Source organism: Callospermophilus lateralis, chromosome 8 (genome assembly GCF_048772815.1).
Source record: "Callospermophilus lateralis isolate mCalLat2 chromosome 8, mCalLat2.hap1, whole genome shotgun sequence".
Classification (NCBI taxonomy): Eukaryota; Metazoa; Chordata; class Mammalia; order Rodentia; family Sciuridae; genus Callospermophilus; species Callospermophilus lateralis.
The window spans coordinates 138,372,663-138,400,506 of record NC_135312.1 but is presented as its reverse complement, the minus strand read 5'-3'; the positions used below and the strand labels follow the sequence as shown (position 1 = coordinate 138,400,506).

Genomic DNA, 27,844 nt, shown 5'->3' with positions numbered 1-27,844 from the left:
AGAACTGCTGAGGCGCCCTGGGGAGGGGGTGAGAACTGCTGAGGCGCCCTGGGGAGCGGGTGAGAACTGCTGAGGTGCCCTGGGGAGCGGGTGAGAACTGCTGAGGCGGCCACGCTGTGTCCCACCCACACCGCGCCCTCGCTCCGCAGCCCGCGGGGTGAGCCTCTCTCTCAGGTCACAGGGAGGTGTCCCCTCCAAGCTTGAAGGCCCGAGGTTCACACGGAGACAGTTCCCAGGACTGTGACAGAACAGGCCTCGCCTCGAGGCCCTGGGGACACACCCTGGTCACTGTCCTCCACACAAGGGCGCTCCCACCCACAGGGTCGCAGAACCAGCAAAGGAAGGGCAAGCCTGTGGCCTCGTGTCCCCTGTCCAACCCGAGTTCCCTAACAGAAGGTCTCAGCAGCTCAGACGCCATCCAGCTGACGTGAACGTGGCTTTTTAGGAAGTTCTAAGAGAAACAAGAACTGCTCTTCTTCTCAGGGAAGAAATTGCGGAAACAACAAGTTCTCCAATGATTTATGTTTTGTCAGATTTTTGTGTGTGTGCTGGGCATCAGACTCTATCCCAAGCTGCACCCCCCCTTCAGAGTCTGCATAAAACACGTAGTTCTGGGGGATTTCAGAATAGGTAGACCTTCTAAGTGACGTGGAAGGTAGCACACAAACTCCGGAGTGCGGGACGCCCTGTGACAGCGGCAGCCAACAGGACCGCTCACCGTCCACCCGACTGGGTGCCTGGCAAACCTCGTTGTTTGAATTCCCAGGTTTTCCTACCTTTCATGCTACTTGGGATTTTAGAAATTTTCAAATGAGTCATAAATGCAAGGTGAGTCCAGGAGACATACATGCCATCTTGGGTTTTCCGGCTTCCTCGAATAAACCCCACAACCTATTCTGGGACAGGTGCTTACTCAGTCCTGAGGTGCCAGGAAATCTGACCACCCCATGGCGAGACAAGGGATGGGTCAATGAGCCCGCGGGTGGCCCTGGACGACCAGCTTCAGCAGGGCTTCTCACTCCCTCTGGTTGTCCCTGACCCCCTGTAGGAACTTGGTAAGGACAAAGCCCTGGGGTATTCAAAGCGAGTCACCTGAATTGAGTACCCACAGTGACGGAACTTCTGACAGCCCTGTGAGTGGCTCAGGTGACCTGTCAGCAGCGTCTGCCGAGTGGTGGCAAGTCATGAAACAGGGAGACCCCGGCCCCACTGAGACGGTCCTCGGTCTCCCCAATCAACACATCCAGTGGCTTCTACTTCCCCTACTTCCCGCAGTAGAAAAAAAGAAAAGACCCATTGTAAAATAGAAGAACATAATGTCCTACATTTCATTTGCCCCGACACTTGTGCTAAGTGAGAAGAAATCTCCCCAAGACCATCACTTTGTACAAGTGGTGCTCCAGGCACGGATGTGTGCAAGGACATCTTGTCTGCCTTTAAGGACCCTTCACTTTTCCTCACTACCCATGAGTAAGGTATCGTACATCACATTGATGTATCATGCTTATTAAATGGTGAATCTCAGGTCCAACACTGGCTGTTGAATAAGTCATGTTCTAGTGAACTAAATGTGTCGATCCATCCATTCGCGCATCCGCCACTCGGCACACACTTTAAGGACTTCCTGGGGGCAAGGCCTGTCCTTGGCACTCGGGTCGTGGCAGAGACCAAAGGGTCCCGCCTGGCTGCTGCCTTGGCGAGCCCCTCCACAGAAGCGCACTCTGAGGCAGTACTCACAACGGCACTGGGGAGAGATGGTGTATTATGGGGTGAGGCAAGTTTTCACCTGAAAGTTGACTTTTTCTTGTGATTTTAGGCGAAATGAGATGTACCCTGGGCCTCTGGGTGTGTGTGGCTCTGCCGCTGGGCCTGCTGTGCCAACGGATGGAAGTCCAGCTTGCAGAATTCTACCCTCGCCAAGCTCATGCTCCCGAGCGGCAGGCAGAGCAGACGCGGAGACACAGAGGCAGCGCGAGCTGTGCCAGGCAGCAGCAGGCTCCAGGACAAATCCATGTGCCCAGGGAAACGTCCTAGCACAGCCGAAAGGTCCCCGAGGAGGTGACACTTGTACAAAGACATGAGTCTTACTCAGATTAAATTTTCTTGTTGAGATCCTATGATTATAACCACCAAAATCATCAAACCACTAATTTTCTAATTTTTTTAAAAAAGTTCTGCTAGCTATAAATACAGATTTAAAAATGAAGGTCAACACATAAACATGAGCGAAAGAACAGGATTCTCAGTGGCTCCAAGATCTATGGTGTTTATTTCCCTGGGCCCAGTTTATGAAAATGAAAATTTCCCTGAAATTTATATGTTTCTCTTCCCCCAGGAAGTTAAGAATTGGTGCATGGAACACACACACACACACTCACACTCACACTCACACACACACACACACACTCACACACACACTCACACTCCTCCTCATCCTCTGAGCAATGCACAAGGCTCCTTTGAAGACTAGGATGGAGCTCGGGTACTGGATCCCTGGCATTTTCCCTGACTTCTGCCCTTCCTCTGGGAGAGGTGAGCTGGGCTTAACCTTGCTATTGACCTTGGGCTTGGCATTCAGCTCACTTCCACGCGTGCACCACGCTGAACTCCACAGCATCTGTCTTACAGACCCGCCTACTTCCTCAGGAAGCTCCTGTGGTTGCTGAAAGGTGAGTGTTCACAAGCAAGCACCTGCTTTATATGGCTCTGCAGACTTGAAGAAGGAAGGAGGAGGAGGAGGAGGAAAGAAAGATGTGTGTGTGTTCTCACTGCCTCTGCAGTTTCTCATTCTCTTGCCCTGCCCTCTGCAGAGACACAGAATCCCAAAGCCTCCTGACCTGGAGGGGCTGAGCCACAGCTGTGCTGGTAAAGCTGGTGTGCCCTGTACCCAACCGAGGCGGGGGCCACGTGGCAGCTGGCTTGGATACGACCAGGACTGGATACTGTCAGTATCAGTAGCAGGACTGGGCCCGCCCCCCAGGGAGTTCTGGCCTCCACCTTGGGACCTGCTCGGTACCTTGTTGAGGCGTTGTATTTCACATTCATAATGCTCTTTCTTCTTCATCGCAAGAGCATTTTTTTCCTTCAAAAGCTTATTCTCTTTCTTCAGTTCCTGTAATTCTTCGTTTAGGGTCTCCCTTTCCTTTGAAAAGAAAGAATAAGAACTTCAGAACACAATCAAAGTCAACAGGGAGGCTAGAGCAGGGCCCTGTACCTCAGCTGCCCATGGCAGACACAGGGCTTCCCTCCTGGAGCAGAACAGAGAGACCGTGATATTGCCTTTTAGCATCTCCTTCAAGCAGTACCCTTGGATTGAGGACAGCATTAGGACTGAAGATCATTTTTCTTTATCAAAACTCAGTAATACTTCTTAGAAGTTTGGTGACCCCAGAAAAAAGACATCAAAATCCCCAATCTTTGGGGCTGGGGATGTGGCTCCAGCGGTAGCGTGCTCGCCTGGCGTGTGTGCGGCCCGGGTTCTATCAGCACCACATACAAACAAAGATGTTGTGTCCGCCGAAAACTGAAAAATAAATATTGAAATTCTCTCTCTCTCTCTCTCTCTCTCTCTCTCTCTCTCTCTCAAAAAAAATACAAAAAAAAAAAAAAAAAGAAAAACAATCCCCGATCTTCACTTTTCTTGGTCAGATAAATGGGTCTGAAGAGTCATCTAGTTCCCATTACTAGGTGATGGACAAGGGACTCAGTAAGATCATTCACAATTCTAAAAAAAAAAAAATCATGCAACAAAACAATATCAAGTATCTCCAAGCCCAGTCCTGAGCCAGGCTGCAGCAGAGAGCAGGAAAAGCAAGGGGATCCAGGCAGATAGAACCCTTTGCTCAGAGCACCTGCTGCCACTGTCGGTTTAAAAGGCAGAGACCATGGCATCCGACTGTGGTCACAGACCATGCTTTAGGCCATCACCTGGAAGCATATTGTTAGAAATAACTCAAGATTCGCTTTCCAGGCATTAAGGGGCTCTGGACTTAAACAATGTCACCTACTTCTTAACTTTACACAGTAAATAGTAAGCCTGGTGTGAAGGAAATTGGCTGAGAATAGATAAATATCGCACAATATAGGTATCTCAGGATGAGAAAATAGGAAATATATGTGCCAAAATGTGTGATTTTAGTCATTGGTGTTTCCCAATGCAATTCTTGAATTTAAGAAATATACTTCAGGAAATTCATTTTCTTTAAAAGTGAAAGTATCTCTACTTGATTTTATTTAAATAGAATGAGCCAATACACTTGGAAAATGAACCAATCAAGAGAAAATCATTTTAACTAGAAAATGGTCGAAACTCCAGAGGCAAAAACTGCTAAGATTCTTGGTCGGGGTGTCATTGGCAAAGGAAGCCACCCACAGGGCGGAGAGGAGCTGCCTGCCCACCGCCCGGGCATTGTGGCAGAGGTCTCAGCCAGGTAGGCCAGGCCAGGAAACAGGCCAGGGCCTGGTGTGATGGTGACTTCCCTGCAGTATCTGCACCGCTGTTTTTTCTTAGTATACCTAAAAGGAGAAGCTTAGAATTTAAGATCCTCCTCTCATCCTCTTAGTACCCACTAAGTCCAGTAACTGTAAGATAAAGCAGGAAGAAACGGAGTCTGCTTTAGGAGGAACTGCCCTCTGGCCTGTGGCCAGGCACCCTCAGCAGGACCCAGGGAGCCCAGATCCTAGCCTGGGACCATTTCTGCAGGCCCAGCGTCAGCCTCTGTCTCCATCTGGCTCTGTCTGCTCGCTTGCTGTCGTCTTTTGTGCTTCTGGGAATGGAACCTGCCGCGCAGGCTGGGTGCCGGCCACACGGGGACAGCTTTCTCGTGTTAGGGTGGCAGAATAACGGGTGAGAATGTCCAGTGAGATATGAGGGTGAAGCGCTGTGGAAACGCACTGGACTCTGCTTGGCGACAAGAGGAATGCCCACTTGCGACACCGAGAAGCGACTCGGCAAGTGCAGCCTGTGGCCTGGGTGCACTTCTCCGGCCACAACCAGCAGAGCCCGGGGACAAGGGCAAAGATGTTCCTCTTCTACGGCCTGGAGACGCGCAACCGCCCCGCGCCGCGGTGCTGGAGTCCTGTCCACCCGACGCAGACCCCGCGGGCGCCCACCTCTTCCCGCCGCGGGCCCCGGGCGCCACCCGCGCTCTGGCTCCGCCGCTCGCACTCCAGCTCGCCCAGGGCGCCCTCGGCCGCGCGCAGCCGGGTCCTCAGCTCCGCCACCTGCGGAAGGAACCGGCAGTTCCAGACCCCTCTCCAGACCCCTCTCCAGACCCCTCTCCAGACCCCTCTCCAGACCCCTCTCCAGACCCCTCTCCAGACCCCTCTCCAGCAAGCCCTGGCACCCACTGTGCGCTCGGGGGCGCGTCTCTCCCGAGCAGCAGGATGTGTGCATTTTACAAAGAGCTCGGCCGACCAGAAAGCAAGCACAGGCCTGGCCCCGCGGCCTCCAGCCCCTCCCTCCTTCCTCCAGAATCGGCCCCAGCAAGGTGTCCTACCGCTGCCGGATGACCTTGACCTTCTGAATCTAACAGCTCTGGGTATAAAAAGGGGGGAGAGAGTAGCCATGTGGTTGTGGTCTAGTTTCTTAATTCCGAATTATTTAGGGGATTTACTTTCTCTTTCTGGAGATTGAGTGGCTTTCAAATTACAAATTGATTTAAAGGAGATTTTCTCCAAAAGTTGCTTTCTCACCAAAGCCAGAGCTTCTCAACAGCTCAGCGGCTTACAGGGAAGAGGAAAGAATTAGAGGCTGTCTTGCCGAGCACAGCATGGATTGTAGACGTCCCTAACAGACACACAGCCTGCAGAGGCACTGGTGGCTGCTAGTGACCCCACTGGGAGGCAGGACACAGAAGCACACTCTGGGGACAGCACTAGAGGTGGTCTGTAGCCCATTTTCAGCGCTGCCCAAGGCGCTGCCCAAGGAGCAGTGCTCCTTCCTCTTCAGTACCAAGAGGCCAGAGGTGCACCCAGCACCCCCTCCCTCTGGCTTCCACTGCTGCCCTCCACAGAAGCCTTCCCAGCGCAGTCGCTGCGCCCCCACATGGCTGACCGGCACCAGGTTAAGGAGATGCAGAGAGCCAGACAGGGTGCTCACCTTTCTTTCATACAGCTCCTTCATGCTTCTAAACTGCTGGTCCCACTGCTGATTGACTTGCAGGAGCTGAAATTATTAAAACCTAGTGAGTCAACAAAGGATTTCTACCCCTTTGCAAATTTGGGCAACCCTAGAATCATTTTTTGAGGTCACAGAGAGTGGAAAGGCAAAAGTGAACAGAGTAACTCCTTCCAGCGAGTCTGTGTGGGCTGGAGGACCTGCTGCTCACTCTCACCTGTTCCTAACTGGTTCACACAGGGAGACCATTAAGTCACAGCCAGCCCGCTAAACAGCACACCAGCCAGCTCTAACTGTCTCAAATGAACTTTCATCTTCTTTGTTTAATTCAATCAGAATCTAATAAAAAAATGTGATGTTGGTGGTTTTCTATAAGATCTACTAATGTGTGAAGGGTCTTTTCACAAACCTTTTCAGATTTTTTTGTGTATATACACTGATTATTACAGTGAATTATTTTTCCAGCTTTAAAAAAGTTTATATTGAAGTCTGTACCATTAAATGATGATCATTTGTTTGCAATAGTATTCTTTAAAAGAATAACACATGATTTGTGATACATAATCATTGAATGGATACTATCACATTTTCAAAAGTATAGATTTTTCAAGGAATAAGTTTTGTTGTAAGACAATTTTAGAAAACTCTTTAAAGGTTTTAAACCTCTGTGCTAATTAGAAGACAACACTGTGATGTGTGTTTTAGTTTCCTTGTAGGGAAATTTGCAATCTGCAGCACTCATCAATATAAGAAGATAGTCACAAATGACAAAAGGAAATAGCAAATCTGTCACCTAGGTCAAAATAAAATACCGAACCCAGAATGGCAGTTCCTAGGTAACTCTTTTGGTGGAGATAGATATGCTATTTAGTTCAGTTCTATGTAATATTGACTAAAGATGTCTGCTTTGTTAACTTTTTATGGATTAGCATTCTTGTGCTGTAGCTGCATTAGTCTGCCAGAGGTTAGGAATTTTCTAAGCAGTGTCAAAGAGGAGTAGATGGTGCCATAGAAGAGACAGTGGATTAGGAGAGGAACCGCCAGGTCAGCCACAGAGGGAGCACTACAGTTGTGACACCATTCACCTCCTCCTCTGTCAAGAAGGGTAAAGAGGCTCAATACTCACTGAACTCAGGAAATAAAATTCAGATGATTAACAATATCTATTCATCCCCACTAATATTTAAGGAATGAATTTTCTGATGTCAGAGCTCCCAGACCCCTAGCGTTGAGATGCCCAATTCACAAAGTCACACCATCTCAATCAACTGCACTGAAATCCCTCACATTTGGAGTTTCAAGGTGTGCCTCTTGTGTGACACAGGTGATGAGTTCACATGGCGCACACGGAGGAAGCAGCTAAAGTAGGGGAAAATTAGGATTGTAAAGGCCAAATGAGTTTGTGACCTTGTCATTTTTTTCATTAGGCATTGCGTAAATACTGATAAAACTGTTTTCTTTCAGTTTAATGCAACGCAGTATCAGAGAGATGAACACCGTCACTTAGCAAAGATAAAAGACACGATGCTTGTTCAGCACTGACCCATCCCGACGTCTTTAACTAATACAAATTACCTCTTTTCTCTGTTTCTCTAAGCACCTTATCTTTTGTTCAAGAGGATCTGTCAAGTTCTTTCTTCTTGATGACTGAGCACTCTTGGGGAAAAAAAGGATTGAGGTAAAACCATTTGCAAAGTAAATAGGAGAAATACTGTCCTTCACAAACACCCTGCGTTTAACCAACTCTTAGATTGTGATTTATAAAAACATTTTATTCTGGAGCTGAGAGGCAGCTCGGTGGCAGAATGCATCAGCACCACAGACAAAAACAGAAACCCTCTGCCACCGGTCCCTCATAAGGACTCGTCGGGGCACAGCTTCCATTATGAACAAGACCCTTCACAGGGATTGGTGGCCAGAATATCCCAACAAATCATAAATGTGTCTATATCATGGGCAAACTGGAAGTTAGAACTTAAATTTGAATTTGAATCCCTTTCCAAAAAAATAAGAGTGGAATGACTTACAGAAATTGGGTCAGTTTCAGGGTACGTTTTAGACCTTTACGTAGTAAACATTTTCAGTCCTGCCCATGAGCATATCATCAGCAAATTCTAAAGAGTGTCTCTGTCGAAAGTCAGAGGGGGCATAGGACGACCAAGAATGAAGACCACAGTGGCCCCTGAAGCACAGCGGCTGAAGCCCAAGCCCCAGGACTCAACCCCAGGACTGTGGATACTAGCACGTCAGAGTCGGGGGCATGGAGATTGTCCGGCACTGTGTAACACTAACCAGCTCTTGGAATAAAAGTCTTTAGAGTGCAAGTTTGGACCAACAATAAATTATTAGCTTAATGGAAACGTTAATCATATTTTGGGTTTTTTTTTGGGGGGGGCTATGTTTGTCAAGAATGGGAATATTCATTTAAAGCACAGAAGTCCCTGAGCTGCCTGTCATTGGGCTAAATTGTCACTTGCATGAAGGACTGGTTTCTGTGCTGTAACCAGAGTCCTTTAGGTCATAGAAGCAGGAGGGTGATGATGATTTGCGTTCAGCCCCTGACCATCAGGGACTGTGGACCACGGAACTGCTCGAGGCTCTGCATGAACAGTTAAGAATATTTTCAAAACATGTTGATCTTTGCCAGAAAGATCAGAGGGAACAGTTCTTTTGCCATCGTCATGGGATTTTGAGGGCTCTTTCATGAGAAACGGTTTATAAAGCTGCATTTCCCTGTGTTTCCTTACTTCTGACTTGCCTTTAAGGTTTGACGGAGCACACCTGTGTAGCTGCTGCTCGTGGCTTTACCTCCTTCTTTCTATTTAGACCTGTGTTGTGACTAAGGCCACATTTTAACAGTGCGCTTCTGTGTAAACTTGCTGTTAACCACAGGAAACTGGTTGGGCTGATCGCCAAGAGGGGCGTGGAGACCCAGGTGACAAGCATGTTGGTTCCTGTGAGTGAGTGACCTTCTCCCTTGGGAGAAGACTTTTAAGAAGGGGGATTAGAACTGACTGACCCACTAAGCATCTTGGATCTGGCATGTGCTGAGAGCCAGCCCTGCTTGGTGTGGGCTGAGCTGAGCCCCCTTGGTGCAGCAACAGGGACTCTGACCACAGGAGCAAGTCCAGGTCCCCCTGACACAGAGTGCCCAGGACACTGGGTTGAGACTTCTGAAATGGTGTCTGTGTGCCTAACCGACGTCCTCAGTCATCATGGTTCCCAGGAAGTCAATATCCTGCCATCCCCGCTCACACTCGGAAATGTCAATCTGGGGTCCTCGAAAAGCCCTCCTTGCACTTGTGAGGTGGAAAAAACTCTGTGGCCATAAGACATCTGTAGGCTCTTGCCTTCTGGGAGTGCAGATTTGGGCAACTCGGCAGTGGGCTGATTAGTTTCCACTCTGACCTTGATTCTTATTTTGTAAATAAGATACAGATACTGGATTTTCAAAGGGGTCTGTCTGGAGCTGGAGGAGCGCTGATTTCTGAGACTCAGCAGTGGTCTTTGTAAGTGGGGAAATGGGGAGGGGGGAGGAGAGGACCCCGGGCTTGTCAGCCACAGCTGAATCTCCAGGGCTTTCTCTGAAGATTAGTCTAAATTTTGCCATGGCTTATGTGACTCAAGTGTGTATTAAAATATGGCAAAATCAACCAAATACTAAAATTTGGGGGAAATTTCACTTGGATTTACTTTGCTTTTCAGTTGCTAAAAAGGCATCTGATATTGCAATAAGTGCAAAGATTTCTAATGACTGAGTTCTAGTGCAGAAAAAAATGCCCCCCATACGCAATAATTCCCTATAAGTACTTTCTACAAAGCACGATCTATATTCACAGTGTCTGGGCATTTCTTTCTCTACCATAATACCCATGCCAACTTCTAGATATTAAAATTCCAGCACTACCACTTAGATTTCTAAATGAAATATGTGGTGCAGTTTCTCATTATACCTTGGTTATCTTTTGTTAAAAAACTAAGGAAGCACCTTACCTCTGCTTGGTCCGCGGAACTGTCCACAGTGCTCATTCCAGCTGTGCCCTGGGCAGAATGTGCCACGGAAGCTGTTTTCCTGGGAGTCTTGGGAAGCAGAAAGAAGAGCGAGGGAGTCTCTTTTGGTGTGTTCAGGGTAAGACCAAAATGCAGAATTGGCAAAGCACACCCCACCACTAACTCATGATAGAAAAATCACAATGATCGGTTTTCATTAAAAACAAAGGGAGATGACTCTGCCTGTGAATGACTCGGAATAAGGCTTATAAGCACAGAAACCCGGACTTAACTCTCCTCTTCCAGAGAGGGATTTCCCAGGATGTCTCAAGGGGCAGGCTGTGACTAAGCCCGCAGAGCAGCCTTGCCACGGTATGTAAATCGTCCTTCTTCCTTTACTGGCAGCTTCTCCCACTGGAGGAGGAAGTTCCCACTGCAGAAAGCCTGGGCCCGGGAGCCCTTCCTCAGTGGTCCAAGCGCCATGGACTCTGTGTTTCCCAGAGCAGGGAGTGACCGCTCCGTGTTTCCCTGCAGGCATGGTCTCTGGCAACGGGGTGTAGCTGTGGAGCCAAGGAGTCACACACGACGCTCCAAGTGCCACTGATTCTTACAGAACTAAAAGAAAATAGTTCATCTCAAAGAAAAATGGGCCTTGTTTGCAAATCAAATCTACATTTGGCAGAAAGGTTGACCTTGGTTCTCAGACTGGCTGTCATTTCCACGGGTCAGAGGGGACTGTCACGAGGCACCTGAAATGGCATCCTTTTGCTCTGATGTCCTGCTTTAGTTAGGGGACTCCTGCCACTTTGTAGGGGAGCTCGAGACGGGTACCGCAGGAAGACGTGGAGTGGGAGGTGCTACACAAGTGGACCAAGGCTCCGGGACTTGCTGGTCAGTGGCACAGGAGGCCAGGTGCACAAACAAGGGAATCAGGGGCTCTGAAGGAGCCCAGGAGCGACAGCCGGCTCCCAGCCTGACGGGCTGCTCGGGCCGTCATGCGGTCTTCAGGTTCACAGAGGACAGGGACTCCCCAGGAGGCGAGGGGCTGCAGGCCTGGCCTCCCTCCCACCGTCCTGCGCTCCCCTGTGCTCCTGCCACCTCCACATCCTCCCTGGGCCCTGGCAGTGCGGCTCGGCCCCCAGCCCTTTGCCAGGCCGCCCTCCCACCTGGACCTCGGCTTGGGTTCCCCCACCCGAGGGAGTGCACGGCCAGCATTGCAGTGTTTATCCCTGTCCCCCCGGCCATCTGTCCCAGCACTGCGCAGGGCCACCTTCAGCACTCTGCTGATGAGGGGCCTCGTGACCCAGCTGTGCCTCGCTCCACGCTCAGGGACTCACTGCTGGTCTTTGGTCTGTCTAGAAGATGGGCAGGAGTGAGAGGGAGGGGGCTGGCCTGAAGCAGTGTCCACAGATGCAGGTGGGACTCACTGTCCACTCAGAGCTCTGAAAGCCCACTGACCACCTACACACTGACCCCAGGGCCAACAGAGGATCTCTCTCCAGGAGGGGGAAATGCTGTGGTAAAGCAGGTTTCCTCCAGAACACTCACAGACACGCACACACACACATAGATCCAACGTACAGACACACAGACACATGCAGATACATAGATAAACGGACATAGACACAGACACATGCAGACCCGATGCACAGACACACAGATAAACACACACACACACACACACACACATAGACCCAATACACAGACACACAGACACATGCAGACCCAATGCACAGACACACAGATAAACACACACACACACACACATAGACCCAATACACAGGCACACAGACACATGCAGACCTGATGCACAGACACACAGATAAACACACACACACACACACACACACACACACACACACACATAGACCCAATACATAGACACACAGACACATGCAGACCTGATGCACAGACACACAGATAAACACACACACACACACACACACACACACACACACATAGACCCAATACACAGACACACAGACACATGCAGACCCGATGCACAGACACACAGATAAACACACACACACACACACACGCACACACACACACATAGACCCAATACACAGACACACAGACACATGCAGACCCGATGCACAGACACACAGATAAACACACACACACACACACACACACATAGACCCAATACATAGACACACAGACACATGCAGACCCGATGCACAGACACATACAGATACATAGATAAACAGACATAGACACACACACACACACACATAGACCCAACATATAGACACACAGATAAATACACAGACATAGACACACACACACAGAGACCTAACACAGAGATACACAGATAAATACAGATATGAATACATAGGCACAAATGCATTGACACAGATAAACAGACACACACATAAACACACACACATAGACCCAACACACACAGGAAAACACACAGAGGTAGGTACATGCACAGACACACATGGACACACACATAGACCCAATATACACAGACACACAGATAGGCACACACAGACACACATGGACCCACACGGACACACACACTCAGACACATGGGAATACACAGACACACATGGACACACAAGAGCACACAGGATGAAGGCACAGAGTCGTCTATAAAGTTCCAGGTTCCTCCCTCCTCTTCTCTATCGGTCACAGTAACCCAGGGGTTTACAGGGCGGTTTCTCATGGCACCATCCCTTGCACCAGCATCTCAGGGTCCCTGGATAGCCCTCCACTAGGCGGTGGTCTCTGTGAAGCACAAACCCGCACTTTTGCATCTTCGTCACCGTCTGCTGGGGGTAACAGCCAAGGGCCCCTAGAGCCCTGCAGGTTCACGCAATGCTCTGGAGAAGCTGCAGCTCCGCTGGGCACAGTGGAGCTCCCGCAGACCTGCCAGGAGCCACGGGCGCCTGTGGCACCCGCCAGCTCACCCCACCCCGCTCACTCCGCCTCGCTCACCCCCGCCCACACAGGTGCCCTGCTCTCAGGAGTCTGCTCAGCTTCAGGAGAAGTCTCAGCTGAGAGAACTGTGTCCCCGCTTCCAAGGCTGTTCTGATGACCCCTCATCTCCTGTGTGACTAGAGGGACAAAACCAACCAGCAGAAACATGAAGAAGGACACAAGAAGGAGCTACTGCCCCCCTCTCTGCAGCTGTCACCTGAGTGCACTCTGCCACTGGTGACGCGGGGGCCTGGGGCTCAGCCTCCACCCAGCCCTCCTCCCCGGGCTGCCCTCCGTGACCACACAGGTCAGCACTAGGACCAGCAGCTTGACCTAGGAACACTCCCTGAGTCACATGACAGAGGAAGAGACTGGCCCAAACCGACACGTCAGTCACAGCGCTCGGCACGGAGCACATCCCAAACCAGGCAGAGACCCGCTTCCAGTGATGTGTACAGGGGTGTGAGCACACACACACACACACGTTCACATATACACGTACACACGTTAAATGTACACACATCTACACGTACACATGCACATACACACTCTTAAACACAGAGTTTCATATATCCACGCAGATGTGTGCAGGTGTGCACACGTGTGTGTACACATAGGCATATGTGAAAAGCTGGGATGCAAAGAGAAGCCAGAGAATAAGTGGTAAGGAGACCAAAGCCCCTGGGAGCTTGAGGAGGCTTTCCCAGCACAAGCGGGCATCTGCTGGGCCTCGAGGGGTGGGCAGGACTCCGATGGTGTCTGTGAGGCGCCACTGCAGGCCACCTCACCAGAGCAGAGGGGGCAAGGCTGAGGCCCCGGGTTCCAACGCGCCCATTTAACTGGAGCAGGTTCATGGGGCATCCGAGGAGGATGGGAAGGAAGTCACGACGGGTCTCCTTAGGGGGACACTGAGGACCCTTGGGCAAAGCAGACTTGTGACGAGTGGCTTTTCAGGACCAGCAGGCCTGAGATGCGTGGTGCCTGTGACATGGGAAGGCCCGGCAAGAGCGAGCCAGTGAACAGACTAGCAAGGTCACCCTGGGCAAGGAACATGCCTGCTACCGCGTCCACCAGGCCTGGGTGGGCAGGGCGGCCCCAGAGCCCCTTTAGTTGCCTGCTTGACCTCTCTGTGGGGACCTCGGAGCCCCGCCCCTCCGGCTGCAGGAAGCCTGTTTCCTGATCTCCCCACACAACCTTCTTCCCCAGGGAAGGAACACGTCTCATTTCCCAGAACAAAAAGCCTGGAGTTATCTTTCAGCCACCTTTTACCTCAAAGTCTGTGCCCAGTTTATCCGCACCCTGTAGGCTCCAGGCAGACCTGTCCACCACGGCCTCAGGAGCCAGGGACTCCAGGCCTCCTGCCGCGCCGGGCAGGTGAAGTGACAGCCTTTCGTCACTGGTTCAGCATGAGGGCTGTCCTGTTGGCTTCCGTCTTATCCAGCAGGAGCTTTCTTAGGAGCATGTCCAGCGGTGACTGATGTCTGGTTGTGTCTGGCTGGCCTCTCTGGAAGGCCAGCAAGCCTTTTCTGCTAGCCAGCCACTAAGGTACCTCAGGGGCTCTCCTGCCTCAGCCATGATCAGTACAGGGTGAGGCTTTCAAATGTCCTTTCCTGTCTCTCCTCTGCTGAGACCGGCCGTGGCTGCCCATCTCACCCAGAGCCGAGGCAGACTCTTCCCAGTGGTCAGGGCCCCCGCGGCCGGCCGAGCCTCTCTGACCTCTCCCGCCTCCTTCTTTTTGCTCACACGGCTTCACCTCTGGCTTCACCTCCGGCTGCGCTGCAGGCCCTCGAGCCCCTCTCCTGCCCAGGAGGCTTTTCCCCAGTGTCCACACAGCTCATCCCCACAGGGAGCCACAGTGTGGACACCACTCCCTGCCCAGTGCAGCAGCCACCTCCCCTGGTCGTTTCCCCAGCGCTGCATATGACAGAGCACATGTCCCCACCTCTACGGAGCGGACGCCACCCGACAGCTCTGTGCCCCTGCTGCCTTTGTGCTGCCTCAGGTGGCTGGACTGGACACTCCAGACCTCCCTGCCTCGGGATCAGACCATGGTGTAAGCAGGAGGCTGCGGGAGACCTGAGGTCAGAGACTCCACGCCTCTCTGCTTTCGTTGAACAAATCACCTTTCTTTGCTCCTGGAAACTGGTCTTGGATTAGGGAGATGGGATGGATTATCAAGTTCTTATTTTGATGAAAAATAGTTGATTTAGGTTTAAAAGCAGGAAAAAAGAAAAGAGAAACTAGGTACATTTTTTCAACAATGTGGTTACAGAAAAGCGTGTGTTGCCTTCCCGTGGTTTGCAGTTTCCCTGTACCCTCTGGGCACGCCGGGCCGGGCACTCTGAACTACTGAAAGCGCTTCCTCTAGGCCCGGGGAGATGGGGGCTGTCCAGACGGAGGTTCGCATCCACCCAACATCCTCCCCAGCCCAATCCAGACTTACTCAAAGCTGATATCTGCCTCCAAGTCAAAACCCAAAAGAAGATAGGAAGGGAGGGAGAGGAAGAATGGGGGAGGGAGGGAGAAAGGAGAAAAAGAAAGAAAGGGAGAAAGAGTCCAAGGGCAGACCAGGTTCTCAGACAACTCAACCCTGTTGGTTCTCCTTAAACCTGGGCACTTCACGCCCGCTCCAGGTTGGCGGTTTCCCAGCGCTGGCGGAAACGGCCTGTCAGGAGAAGTGCTTCGGGACGCCGTCCTTGCTTGCTCATGAGGGCACCGCAGGTTGGGGTGTCAGTTGCCACGGCATCAGGATGTGTCTTGCTGGGTGGTGTCCACTCCCGTCCACTTCGCGACCTTCTCTCCCCTTTTACTTCACTGAGGGCAGCTGATCAAGGGCGGTGGCTGCGGGTAGTGGACTTGAGGGTGGCCAGGAGAAGGTGAGATGGGCGGAGCAGAGCACAGGAGCTTTGACACAGAGACCACGCGGCCTGTTCCTGAGACTCCGTCAGAAAGCATATCTAGAGCATTTATTTGTGAACCAGTCGCCCCAGTTTGGGGGCATTTGTCACTCTCGATTGTTCTTTAATCATACACACCGACGTGTCTTGGGGATGGGTCTGACTAAGAATAGGATGCATAAAATATGATATTTTGGCAGTAAAATCGTATCTTTAAAGTGACATCAGGGTGTGGTGGTCCACCTCTGTGACCCAGCAGCTCAGGAAGATCATGAGTTCAGAGCCAGTCTTGGCAAAAGCAAGGTGCTAAGACCCCCTCTCTAAATAAAATACAAAATAGGGTTGCAGATGCGGCTCAGGGGCCGAGTGCCCCCGAGGTCGATCCCTGGTACCCAAAATAAAAAACAAATGACGTCAGGACAGAATTCCATGAACAGGCTCTAGCCAGGGATCCTGACCCTTCACCACCAAGCACAACTTGGAGTCTTCCTGCTCTCCGCCAGGAGCCCCTGTTTTATGACAGCCGTTGTCCTCTAAGGAAGACTTCATCCACCTGTGTTCTCATGACTCCTCCACTGAAGTGCATTCTGGGTCTTAACTGTCCACGTCTGCGAAGGACACTATGAAGTCACAGCTACCAATATGAAGGTAGTGGACTTGAGGAGTAGTCGCTCCTGCACTCGACCACGCATCCTCCAGATTCATGCCACACCCTCAGGAACGGATTAGAGCCTTCCATCCAGGAGAACCACCCACTTTTCTTTTCTTTTGTCCCTCTTCCTCTTTGTCACCAGGCCTATTTTTAATACATTTGGCAATCTTGACACCGAGGCACTGAGGCAGCTGCTTCTCCTCAGCCACCGAGGCGCGGGCTGACCTCTGCGCACTGACCTCCTGCGGCTGCTTGCTACAGCACCCCATGCACTTGGGTGCGGGTGGACTTTCTCCCGTTCATCAGTAATGCTGCTCATTTCCTCGAAGCCATGAGTCATCCGCTTCCTTCTCGGTTCTGATTCCCCCTCTCCTCTCCTTCTTGGCAACGCTGGTTAGTGAAAAGGGAACTCCACACGGCTCAGGCCCCTTCAGCAGATCATTTCTCCATTCCGCTACCCCCTTCCCATCTCGTGAAGCCATGAAGAAACCGATTCCCAGCTCCTGGAAAGGGAGTCTGCCTCCCACTCCTACGCTGACTCGGTTCAGTGGGAAAGCGGAGGAGCCCTCCACTGTCCCTAACCCGCCATCGGCTCTCACTTGTTTCACCCAAACAGGAATCTTCTTGCACCTGTTTCGGCTCTATCAGGATCTCAGTGAGAATGTGGAGGTCTGCTCTGTCCTGAGCGTAGCACTCCCCTGCGCAGAGGGTTGTTGCAGATTCCAGCAGGCAAAGCAGGGTTGGCTCTGGAATCAAATACGTGGAGACATCTTGGGAGGAAAATTGAGGAAGGTGCTGGAGGGATGGTGGGAGGGAGGTGGCAGACCCCTGGGGCTGCTCTGGGAGGACAGACTCCAGGAGGACAGCAGGCCACAGTGGCTGGATTGAGTGTGGTGTGTTAGGCCCTGGGTGGGGTCCACTCTGATGACAGCATCCTCTGCATCTGCTGATCTGGCCCAGCTCCCGATGGCCTGATGTGAGGGAAGCAGGAAGTGCAGGGCGATGCCTCCACTTGGTCCCATTTGAGTCGAGGTCCAGAATCTCCATCCTTTCAGCCCATGAGGAAATATCTCAACCTCCTTGAACCTGAGCTTCCCATCTGCAGGGGGTCAGGGTTGAACAGCTGGACGTAGAGGGATGTTCTGCAGGATGCTGGCCCAGAGTGGGTACCCAACAGCAGCAGCTAAAGCCCCTGTGGTGGAAGACCAAGAGGAGGTGACGCGCCCTTCAGCAGACGCTGGAACTCCAAGGTGCACGCAGGGAATGAGGGGCAGGGCGCACCAGTGGTGGTGACTGGGGCTCAGGAGGACCTGTCTCACCCAGGCAGGGTGGGCACAGTCAGGGCACTCACCAGTGCTCCGGAGCTTGGCACAGATCTCATCTACAGGCAGCGATGACCAGTGAGCGTCCGAACCCCTGGCAGTCAGTGACTTCAGCATCAGAACAGGAAAGACCACACGGCGGCTTCCAGCCGAGAGCGAGCAGTGGGTCTCTGAGTCCCTGTTCCTGCCACTTCCCTGGCAGACTCTAGGGGACTTCTAGGGGCGAATTGATGGCACGTCTAGCTTGACCGTGGCTCACGAAGTCAAGCTAGTGGTTTACTATTGTTGTCTTCCAGAAAAATCTGCCGTGGAACTCAGTGCCTTCAGGGAGCAGACAGCTCCTCCTCCAGGGCCCAGGGCCAGTGGGGAAGACAGGTTCACCCAGCACACGTCGGGCGTCAGCCTGCGTCCCATGACGTGGACAGGGCCTGAGCCCTCCAAGGGAGCAGGCAGGCGACTCGAGGGAAGCCAGAGGGGCGAGCGGGCAGGAGAGGCCAGAGGGGACAGGGTGTTTGGGGATCTGCATGGCCCGTGCTGGTGAGCAGGGTTTTGAAGCAGGTTGAGTCAGTAGGTGGTGGCACATGCACACGAGGAGGTGAGTGAGACGGAGGTGCCAGGCCACTGTGCCTTGGGTCGGGGTTACAGCCCTGTGATGGCGGGGAGAGCCCCGGCACGGCCTTAAGTTCAGCTATGGCGAGGGAGTGCCCGACACTGCCCGGGAGGTGACATGGTCTCTCTGGGGCTCAGTGGACCGTCAAGCACAACGTTGACTGGCAGGTGATGGAGATGCTAAGGCACAGGCCCCGGTGTGGCTTGGCGACTAGCTGTAAGGGGTGTGTCCCACCTCAGCCCAGGGCCCCTGCCACCTGAGGCTCCCGTGGTCCACCCCCCTCCCCCACCTCCCCAGGCCCCTTCGAGCTCCCTGAGTCTCCTTAGCCACGGCTCAGCGCTCACCCTCTGGGGGTCTTTCCTCGTACTTCATGAGGAGGACGGGAAACACCAGCTGGCGGCGGGGAACAGCCCGCCCTGTGCCTCCCTGGTGCTCACTTCATCTATGAGGTGTGGAGACGCCTCTCCACGAAGCCCCAGAAGCAGAGGCTGGCAAAGAGGGTGCAGAGAGGTGTCACCGGTAAGGAAGGTCCAGCTGGAGAGTCCTGAGGGCGGGAGGCTGTCGGGAGCACCTGGGACTTGGAGGGTGACAGCCACGGGGCCCGAGGGCCCGGGCACTGGGGATTAAAAGCAGGTGGGTGTGAGTGTATGTAAGTGTGTGTGTGTGAGTGTGAGCGTGTGTGTGTAAGACAGAGAGAAGCACGCGCAGGCGGCCAGTGTAGAGATGCCCAGGAGTGGGGTGACCCCTGGTGATGTCAGGGCAGACCCGTGGCTGGTGCAGCCGAGGTTGGTGCCGTTCTGAGACTTCCTTTAAGAGACGAGGGTACCAGGTGTGGACGCCACCTAGCTATAAGAGCAAATATTTGTTCAGGGAGACCAAGGTCCACCAGCACCACAGAAAAGTCCCTCGGTGATGTGCACCTGCCACGTGCATACTTTACTTGAGAAAGGAGAGCTGAAGTCACTGGTAGGTATAAACTCTTTATGCCAGGTGTGCTCTCGACTCCACTCGTTACAGTCTCTGGTGACCACTAAGTAGGTGGTCTTTGCAGATGACCCTAGGACCATCAGGGAGCAGAAGAGTCCAGGGGACCCTTATCATGTGTTTCTAGATGGTGGTCCACAAAATTCTTAGCTCAAGCTGAGTCTTGAATTTTATTTGCTTAAACAAAGTACCACAGATGAACATCTTCAAAGAGGAAATTCAAACGCCTTTGGCTTTCCAACAAAGAACAAGGAAACAAAAACAACAACAACAACAAAAGCACAAAGCAGGGCGGGAGCAGTGCGGACTGCGGAGCCGGGCCCTGCCTCCAGGAAGGCCTGCCCGTGGGGACCCCCCCTCGGGTCCTGCTCCTGCCTGGAGGGGCCTCTGGCCAGGACTCTCAGCAGCAGGAAGTGACTGAAAGGGAAGCCCTGTGGTGCTCAGCACCTGGCCCTCCAGGAAGGGCTGCCCGCAGTGAGCGTGTGGGACTGTCCCCGCACACTCCTCCTTGAGCAAGCGGTCCAGGGGAGATTTGTGGGGGAGCGCTTACCTTTGGAGGACATGCATTCCTGTGACTCAGCGTGGCCTCTGGGGGGACCCCTTGTGGATCAAGAGAAGCATTCCTCTCTATCAGATCCCGGATTTTATTGTCCAGCTCCACGCTCTCGCACCTGCCCCGGGGACAAGGGAAAGTCACATGTGACGAGGGCGTGAAGAACTATGTAGGGCTGTGAGTTTGTGGACGCGGTGGAGGTGGCACCTGTGCCTGGTTCCTCTCCAGGGTTTAGGGGAAGCAAACTTGGGCTTAGGAAATCCATGAACTTAGGTGCATTCGAGGGTGTGAGCCTGGCAGGGCCGGGATCAGAGGGTCTGAAGCCCAGCCTGCTCCTTACCATCTCTGAATACCTGCGACTAACCTGAGGACAGATTCCTAAGCAATTCCAGCTGCCAGATGGAAATGCTTCGCCTGGCCCAGGAGCACCTGGGAGCTACCTGGAGGAGGACCTAGTCCCACTGCCTCATCCTGGTGAGAACAGAGGGAACCCTGTCGGGAAGAGGCCCGTCCCTGAGACCCAGCCCAGCCCTTGGACCCAGGTCCATTTGCTTCCCCTGGTACCAGGTGGGTGTGAAGGAGAGGTCTCTCACTAAAAGCACAACTCCAGAGCAACGCGTCCGTCGTCGTGTGGTCTGGTTCCTCTGCTTCTGCTGCCTGCTGTTTCTCTGACCCATGGCACAGAGCACCTGCTGGAGCATTTCCCAATCTCTCAAAACACCCTTCAGAGGGAAGCTGCCGGTGCAGCAGCGGCCGCTTGGTTAGGGGAGCTCCGCAGCCAGGCTGTCAGTGCTACTGACCTCCCTTCCTTGAGCCGCTGGGCATGCTAAACAGCTGGCCCCTGCCTGGCCAGCAAGGTCCTCTCCTGTGGACAGAAGGTGCCAGAATAAAACGGGAGGCAAGGGGCAGAGCTGGGAGGTACACGGTGTCTCCACAATGTCCAGTTCATGACCCCCTCCGGGTGGCCGCTCCCTGCCTGGGGTTCTGTGGACCTCCTCAGATCTTTGTAAAGGATTCTCTTTCCCTCTTTTGTCATAGAGCTAGTTTTGCTTGGCTTTTTTGTAATTTAAATAAAACCCACAACTCTGAATAACGAAGCTCAACCTCATGTTTGTGCTCGTTGTTCCTGCAGGCTGTGAGATTCCTGTGCCCGAGTCCTGCCACCATCAATCCCACCATCAATTACTGGCTTCTGGTTCTGCCGTCAATCTTCTGTGGCCCAAACGTTGTGCCTGCACAGTGTGGGGCTTGGGTGCACACTGGAGCTTTCCCAGGACCCTCTAAGGAGCATGTGACATCCCTTTAGGAGGCTCCCCACATCCTCCAGATTCTCGGATTCTCAAGTCCGCAGAACTGGGCTAGAGTGGATGCTAGGCCCTGAGGCAGCTCCTGGTGGCTTCTGACCTGGACTCACCTGCCGAGGAGTCCCAGTGCTCCTGGTCCCTCCCCCTCTGTGGGGAGCGTGTTGCCCAACAGTTTTAGACAGGGTCTGAAATGTGGCCCCTGCTCTCTCCAATTCCTCTCTTCCTGCTTCCAGCCAGGTGGCCCATCCTGGCTCAGGGAAGCCCCCGCTGCCCCCAGCGCCTCAGCCTTTGCTGCTGCTTCTGTAGGATTGCCCCCACATCCTGCAGGTCCTGGCCCCAGTATCGCTCTCTCTGGAAAGGCTGTCGAGCACCTGGAGTGTCGTCCCACCACCACTGCCCCACGGCTCCATTTTGCTTTCTTCTTAGACGTTGTTATGATTCTCACTTCCTATTTACTGTCCTCTTCCCCAACCCCATATATGTCTTTATTCATTGCTCTGTCCCCTGGCACCCAGTAGGGCTGCCACTGCACCTGTCATTGAGCAGAGAGACCTCAGGTGAGGTTAACTCAGAACACCCAAATGTCAAGTCCAGTCTGACCATTAGTAATGTCAGTAGAAAGTTGGCAAATAGCCTGGAGCTCGAGAGTGACCCGCTGGAGCGCAGACCAACAGGCCCCGAGCCCTGAGCACAGCTTCGGAATGGACACTGAGGCTCAGCGCGTGCTGCCTGGTGGAGGCCTCGCCCTTGGCCCAACTGCATGTGCTCCTCAGTATTCCGCAGAGCCACCGAGTGCTGCTTTTGCAAGAACAGCCTATCAGCTGTGGGATGTTCCTCATTGCTTTGTTGTGAGTGGCAGTGAGCATGCAGGCCAGCAGTCACCCTGCCCGCTCCTCTGGGACAGAAGTGAAGGGTCTACCTTAGAGCTGGCCTGGCCCCTCTGTTTCCACATGGTTCAGCACATGGTGCAGAGGTTGGATCCTGGACTTGGCACCATGAAAGGCTCAGGGTGGTGACCACCATGTCCTTGACCTTGGCCACCACAGGGAGGAAGAGCGACAGTGAGGGGCAGAGCCCACGCAGGGTGGCAGCTGGGGTTTGGAGACTGGTCTCACAGTGGACCCTGTGGCAGGGGCAGGGTCTGTGGGCTCAGGAACCCCTCTGGAAACCAGGGTGGGAAGACGGAGGGCACAGCCCGGGGCCACCCTGCCCAGACTTGCACTGCTCTCCTGCCTCGTGGCCCTGCCATGGCCAGCGTCATTGTCACTGAGGAGCTGCGCCACTGCCCCTGAGACAGCACGGTGATGCCACAGGCGGCCAGTTCTCCCTGAGAGTCGAACGTGGGACCTGGAGTAGCTCCCTTGCTTCTGTGAGCCCTGCTGGCCTGGTCACCCAACGAGCGCCAGCCAGGAGTCAGGAGGGCTGCAGAGCCCCACAGCGCCAGCCAGGTGCAAGGCCTGGTGACGGCAACGGTGGCTCTTGGCTACGGCTCTGCCTGGCACCCAACGTTCTCCCAGAGACTCGGGGAGCCAGGGTCCACACGTCCAGCATACTGCAGGCTGTGTAGAGGGCTAACTCAACCTGAGGACGAAACGTAAAAACCAGTAGTTTCCCTAGCTCACATGGGACTACCAACTGCTCTTCTCTTGACTCACATCAGAAGTGACAACCTGCCTGGTGAACCCAGGGGCAGCCAGGGAGGGCCGCCAAGTGGCTGAGAGGTCTTCAGGCGCACGCGTAGCCCTTGAACTTCGCGATGAGTTCAAAGGTCAACACTAGAGAAGTCTCCAGAGGTTGTCAAATGCTGCAGGCCTGTGATTGCCATTGTTTAGTGGGTCCTCCAAGGATCATCTGGTCACTCAGATTTCACCCAGATGTGGTGACTTGTAGAATCCCATCTGGCAGAAAAGATGATCACATCCTGAAGAAGATGATCACCCCCACAGACAGAACAGGTCGCCACATCTTGGAGCAACTTGAAGACACCCAGTCGGAGCCAAGTCCAGCGGGGAGGGGGGGCTCCTCCTGGCCAAGGACAGAGGCGAAGCTGGCTTCAGTGGCCAGAGCTCCTCCCCGACGTCCTCCACCCCCACAGCCACACTTCCTCCGCCCACTGCCAGAGCCACGTCTATGCTTTGATCCTATGTCCTAAGCCGGGTTTTGTTTTGTTTTTAAAGAGGCAGAACAAAGCATATTTTCGAATATGAAACAAGAACAATTGATAGTAGGGTCTTCTCTGATGGAAATATTTCCAGATGCTCAACCAACTCTCATGACCCAGAACTAAAAGGGTTGTCTAGAGGCCTAGGGGAAGCAGCAAGTTCCTGTCTTTAGTTTGTTGTTGCTGTGATTTGTACTCTTAAGTATGTCTCCAGCTAGTTCAGAGAGAAACAAACTGCTCAATGAGGAGATCGTGTGTGTGTGTGTGTGTGTGTGTGTGTGTGTCTTAGAGGAGTGAGTTCTGGAGTTTCCTCACTTCAGTAACAGGAGACATTAACAGGGAGGTCCTGGAAGGGAGAAGAAAGAGGGGTGGCTCAGAGAAGATTTAAACTGGCACTGTCCCCAGGCAAGGAATATTTCTTTAGTTTTATGTGGTTGAATGATTTAAACAAGTGTCTGGAACTTGTATTTGCACATCTGATGGGAAGCCCAGAGGCTGGACAGAGAGTCCGTGTAAGCATGGACCCTGCTGCCCTCTGTCCACCTTCTTGGCCGGATTCCTGCCTATTTCCTCTGTGTCTGTGACATGCCAGGTCCCTGTACTGATGCCCCGTGCACAAGCCGAAGCCCCAGAAGGACAATGGGGACAGAGGGACCAGGCTGGCACAGGGAGGCAGTGTGTTGCAGGTGCTGCAGGTGGCTGCAGGTGGCTGCAGGTGGCTGCAGGTGGCTGCGGGGCTCTGCCAGCTCTCAGGTCCTTGTGAGGTTGGAAATACTATGTTGACTCAGTGCCGCCTCTAGAGGGCGCTCTGTGTTCAGTGCAGGTGGAAAGGGTCTGATCCTAAGGTTTTCATTTTAACTCTGAGTTCAGAAGGGTAGAGGTGCAGGAGGCTGGAGGAAGGCAGGGAGAGAATAATCATAGATAATTTAATTATTTAAAAACTTTAAATAATAAATAGTTTTTGTTTTCTTCTTTAATAATATAGACTGCTTCACAAATTTGCATTTTCTCCTTGTGCAGAGACTATGCTAAGCTGCTCTGTGTTGTTCTAATTTTAATAAATGTGCTATCAAGGAGAGCACAATTATTTATTCTTTAATAAATTCTTAAAATTTTGCAATCATTGTTGAGCATAGTTGGCACCTGTCTGTAATCCCAGCGACTTGGAAGGCTGGGGTAGAAGGATCACAAGTTCAAGACAAGCCTCAGCAACTTAGCAAAGACCTATGCAACTTAGCGAGACCCTGTCTAAAAATAAAAAGGGCTGGGGATGTAGCTCAGTGGTAAAGTGACCCTGGGTTCAATCCCTCGTACAAAAAAAAAAAAAAAAAAAAAGCAACAATTGTTGGACACTTTGCTAATAGACCTACAACTAATAGCTTCCCTCCCCTAGCCACTGTAGAGCAGCTCTCAGCAAATACAGAGCAGCCTGCATAGAAGATGAACTGGTCATGACCAATGCAGCATGTTTTGTAACCCCTGTAGCAAGATTAACATGGTCAGGTAAAATTGGCTCCCGCTCTCTCAGTGGATGGGAGGAGTGAGTTCTGGTGGACTTGGAACACGCAGTCAGGGACCAGACAAGGCACCAAGTTGCCAATTGACTAAATCAAAGGCTGGAGCAGTCCACATCCACTCCTCTCTCTTGCTATGTTCACATGGATGTGAAATAATCGAGCCTGGAGTATTTTTGTGCCAGAATTAGGACAGAGTCAACAAACTGTTCAAATATGAGATAGTTTCAACATCCAGATAAACAGTGATAAGAATGCATTGTAAATCATTAAATAACATATTAATCTTTAACATATACTCATAAAAAGTTAAACATAAAGGGAGATAAGAAATGTCTTTCTCTATGTTGGAATGCCTACAGTGAATGTAGAGAAAATTACAATACTAGAAAAATCAATCCTCAGCAACCATCTTTATAATAATTCAAATAAGAAATAGATGGTAAAACAAGTGACTGAAATTTTAATGAGCTTTGGGATATTTACATGACTTTATAGTATTACCCCCCAAATCCTCCATGAATAGCAAAGGAAATACTTAAGACGGACTAAAGAATCACTTTACATGGGCAGACATCACCTTAACAAGTGACCAAGGTCAAAACTACCTGCCATGAGAAGAATCTAGACTGTAACCGTGTGGGAGACGCAGTGAACCCCGAAGCTCACGTCTGTAGTCTTTCTGCTCAAAGCAAGACCTGACTCTAATAATGCGGAACCGCCAGCCAGCCCAGAGCGAGCTGAGCGACATCTCAGAGTGTCGGGCCTGAGACCTTCCACAGGGTCAGCCCACGGACGTCAAAGAGACTCAAGGGTGTCCCAGACTGCGGGTGAATGACCCTGGACAGGTCCCTTTCCCAGTCCTGTTGGGATGGAAGACTGTTCACAGGATGATCGGCAGAACTTGAATGGGCCTTGGGACTTAGGTGGTAGAACCATGTCCACGTTCATCCTCGGATGTCCACGATGGTTTTGTGGCTAGAAGATGCTCTTGTTTGTAGAAAAAAACACACAAAATCACCCTGTAGTATCCTACTTCCAAACGACCAAGGGATGGTCTTCTTGTAGATCTCTTAGAATTTTCTGATAAGTAGGAAGTCATTTTAAAAGTGAAATTGACATTATTGTCTTAAAGAATACTAAACTTTAAAAGTAAGGTCTGAGTTGTTACTCAAATTATCTATGCTCCACGGAGGAATCATCTTACAAAATGAAATCAGCATTTCGCTATGATTATGCAGAGGACCTGGGATGCAGCCCATGATCTTCCTTGGATTTGTGGGGTCACTGCAAGCAAAGCCACCATGATGATTTAGGGTTTTTCCCCTTAAAACATTGTGTGAACCAAATTACTTCAGTGGTGTTTTCCAGACCAAAGAGTCCATAAAGTGAAATGAAATATTCCCTCCTTAATGTTCAAAGTCTGATTGTAACAGATACAAAATAAACAAACAACACAGAGCCTGCCTGTCTTTCCCTCTGCCCTTGGTCAGCGGCCACCTCACCCCCAGGGCTGTGCATCACAAGCCAGAGGCTCGGCAGAATCCCCCGACTAGAGAAGATGGCCATACAGCAGGGGAAACATGCTCTTCTCATTTCATTGAACAAATATTTCTTTCAGCCCTCTTTTTAATAAGGAGCATTAGCCTTCAAAATCAACTACCCACATCATCTTGATTTCAAATGAGATTCCAAATGAAGGAAATATGCATAAAATGCTCATAAATGTTTTTTCCTTAAATAAGCACTTTATGTTTAACTGTAATGCTGCAGGCCTTGGCTGTCGAGTACATCACACGGCTTAAGTGGACTTTTACCACAGCTTTATCTTTGGGTGTAAAAGCTGTCAAAGGAACTGGGGGCCTTCTCCACCTTGTTCTGAGGATACAGTGATCATTTACTCCTAAGTGAAGGTCAAAAACAATGACTTCGCTTTATTATGTAACCCGCGACCATTGACTTCATATGGGAATTACCCGAGGTCATGACTGTACCAGAAACCAGCAAAGTAAGACAGTCATTGGGAGGAAATTGCCTCTGGCTCTTCCTATCTCTTCTTCCCAGGTTTGGCATGAAAGCAGCTCTACCATTTTAGAAATGCAGCTACGGGAAAAGGTCAATTCCCAAACCTGGGCCTGTTGGGAGCCTTGGGTCAACCAAGGGGTGACCACTGAGGCACCTGGCATCTCAGAGAACTTCTGCTGGGCGGGACAGCACTCGGGTAAAGGCAGGGACCCGCAGATGGAGAAGAGGCATTGGTGACAGGGACACAGCCCCCTGCTGCAGAGTGGCCTGCACCTCACCTGGCCCGCCCTCCTCCAGATGCAGGCAGTCAGCCCCTGGATGGCTGAGGACAGAGCCAGGCTCTGCCCCAGAGAGTCTACCTGCCTCGCCTCCGTCCATCTGCAGAAGCCCCGTGCGGTGGGAATGTCCCTGCGTTGCCGTGAAGCAGTCGGAGACACCTGCCCGGTGAGCTGTCTCACTGCCCCCAGGGGAATGCGTGCTCACATCCTCTCCCAGAACTAGCTGGACATGGCCCCACAGCATGGGGGATAGATTTGGTACCTAAAAGCAACGCTGTGATAAAAACCCTTTTTAAGTTCCCATTTTTAGTTCACTGAAGGCCAAGAATTAGGACAGATCGACTGTGGAACTGGCCCAGGCAGGTCTTTTAATGGATAGCACCTTTCCTAAAACAAACATGGATCAAAAACAGTGAGGAAGGCCAAGGAGATGTTCGATATTTGGACCTGGAGGGAGAACAGTCGGCGTCTGGGACAGGAAGTCATGTGGCCAACTGTGTAACAGAGATCC

The 27,844-nt window shown here is 51.9% G+C and overlaps 1 protein-coding gene and 1 non-coding gene across 2 annotated transcripts in view; both read right to left on the bottom strand.

Moving 5' to 3' along the window:
- Tnip3 (TNFAIP3 interacting protein 3) overlaps nucleotides 1–27,844 on the bottom strand; it is a 55,593-nt gene that overhangs the window by 11,775 nt on the left and 15,974 nt on the right. The window contains exons 3-8 of the mRNA XM_076864091.2: nucleotides 20,049–20,169; nucleotides 10,112–10,198; nucleotides 7,694–7,774; nucleotides 6,101–6,166; nucleotides 5,113–5,223; nucleotides 3,017–3,142 (exon numbers count right to left, since the gene is read on the bottom strand). Coding sequence (XP_076720206.1) covers nucleotides 3,017–3,142; nucleotides 5,113–5,223; nucleotides 6,101–6,166; nucleotides 7,694–7,774; nucleotides 10,112–10,198; nucleotides 20,049–20,169 — 592 coding nt within the window. The remainder of the gene's footprint in view (nucleotides 1–3,016; nucleotides 3,143–5,112; nucleotides 5,224–6,100; nucleotides 6,167–7,693; nucleotides 7,775–10,111; nucleotides 10,199–20,048; nucleotides 20,170–27,844) is intronic.
- Nucleotides 24,492–24,598, bottom strand: LOC143406644 (U6 spliceosomal RNA). The gene has a single exon (XR_013092277.1). It is a non-coding gene; the product is annotated as a U6 spliceosomal RNA (small nuclear RNA).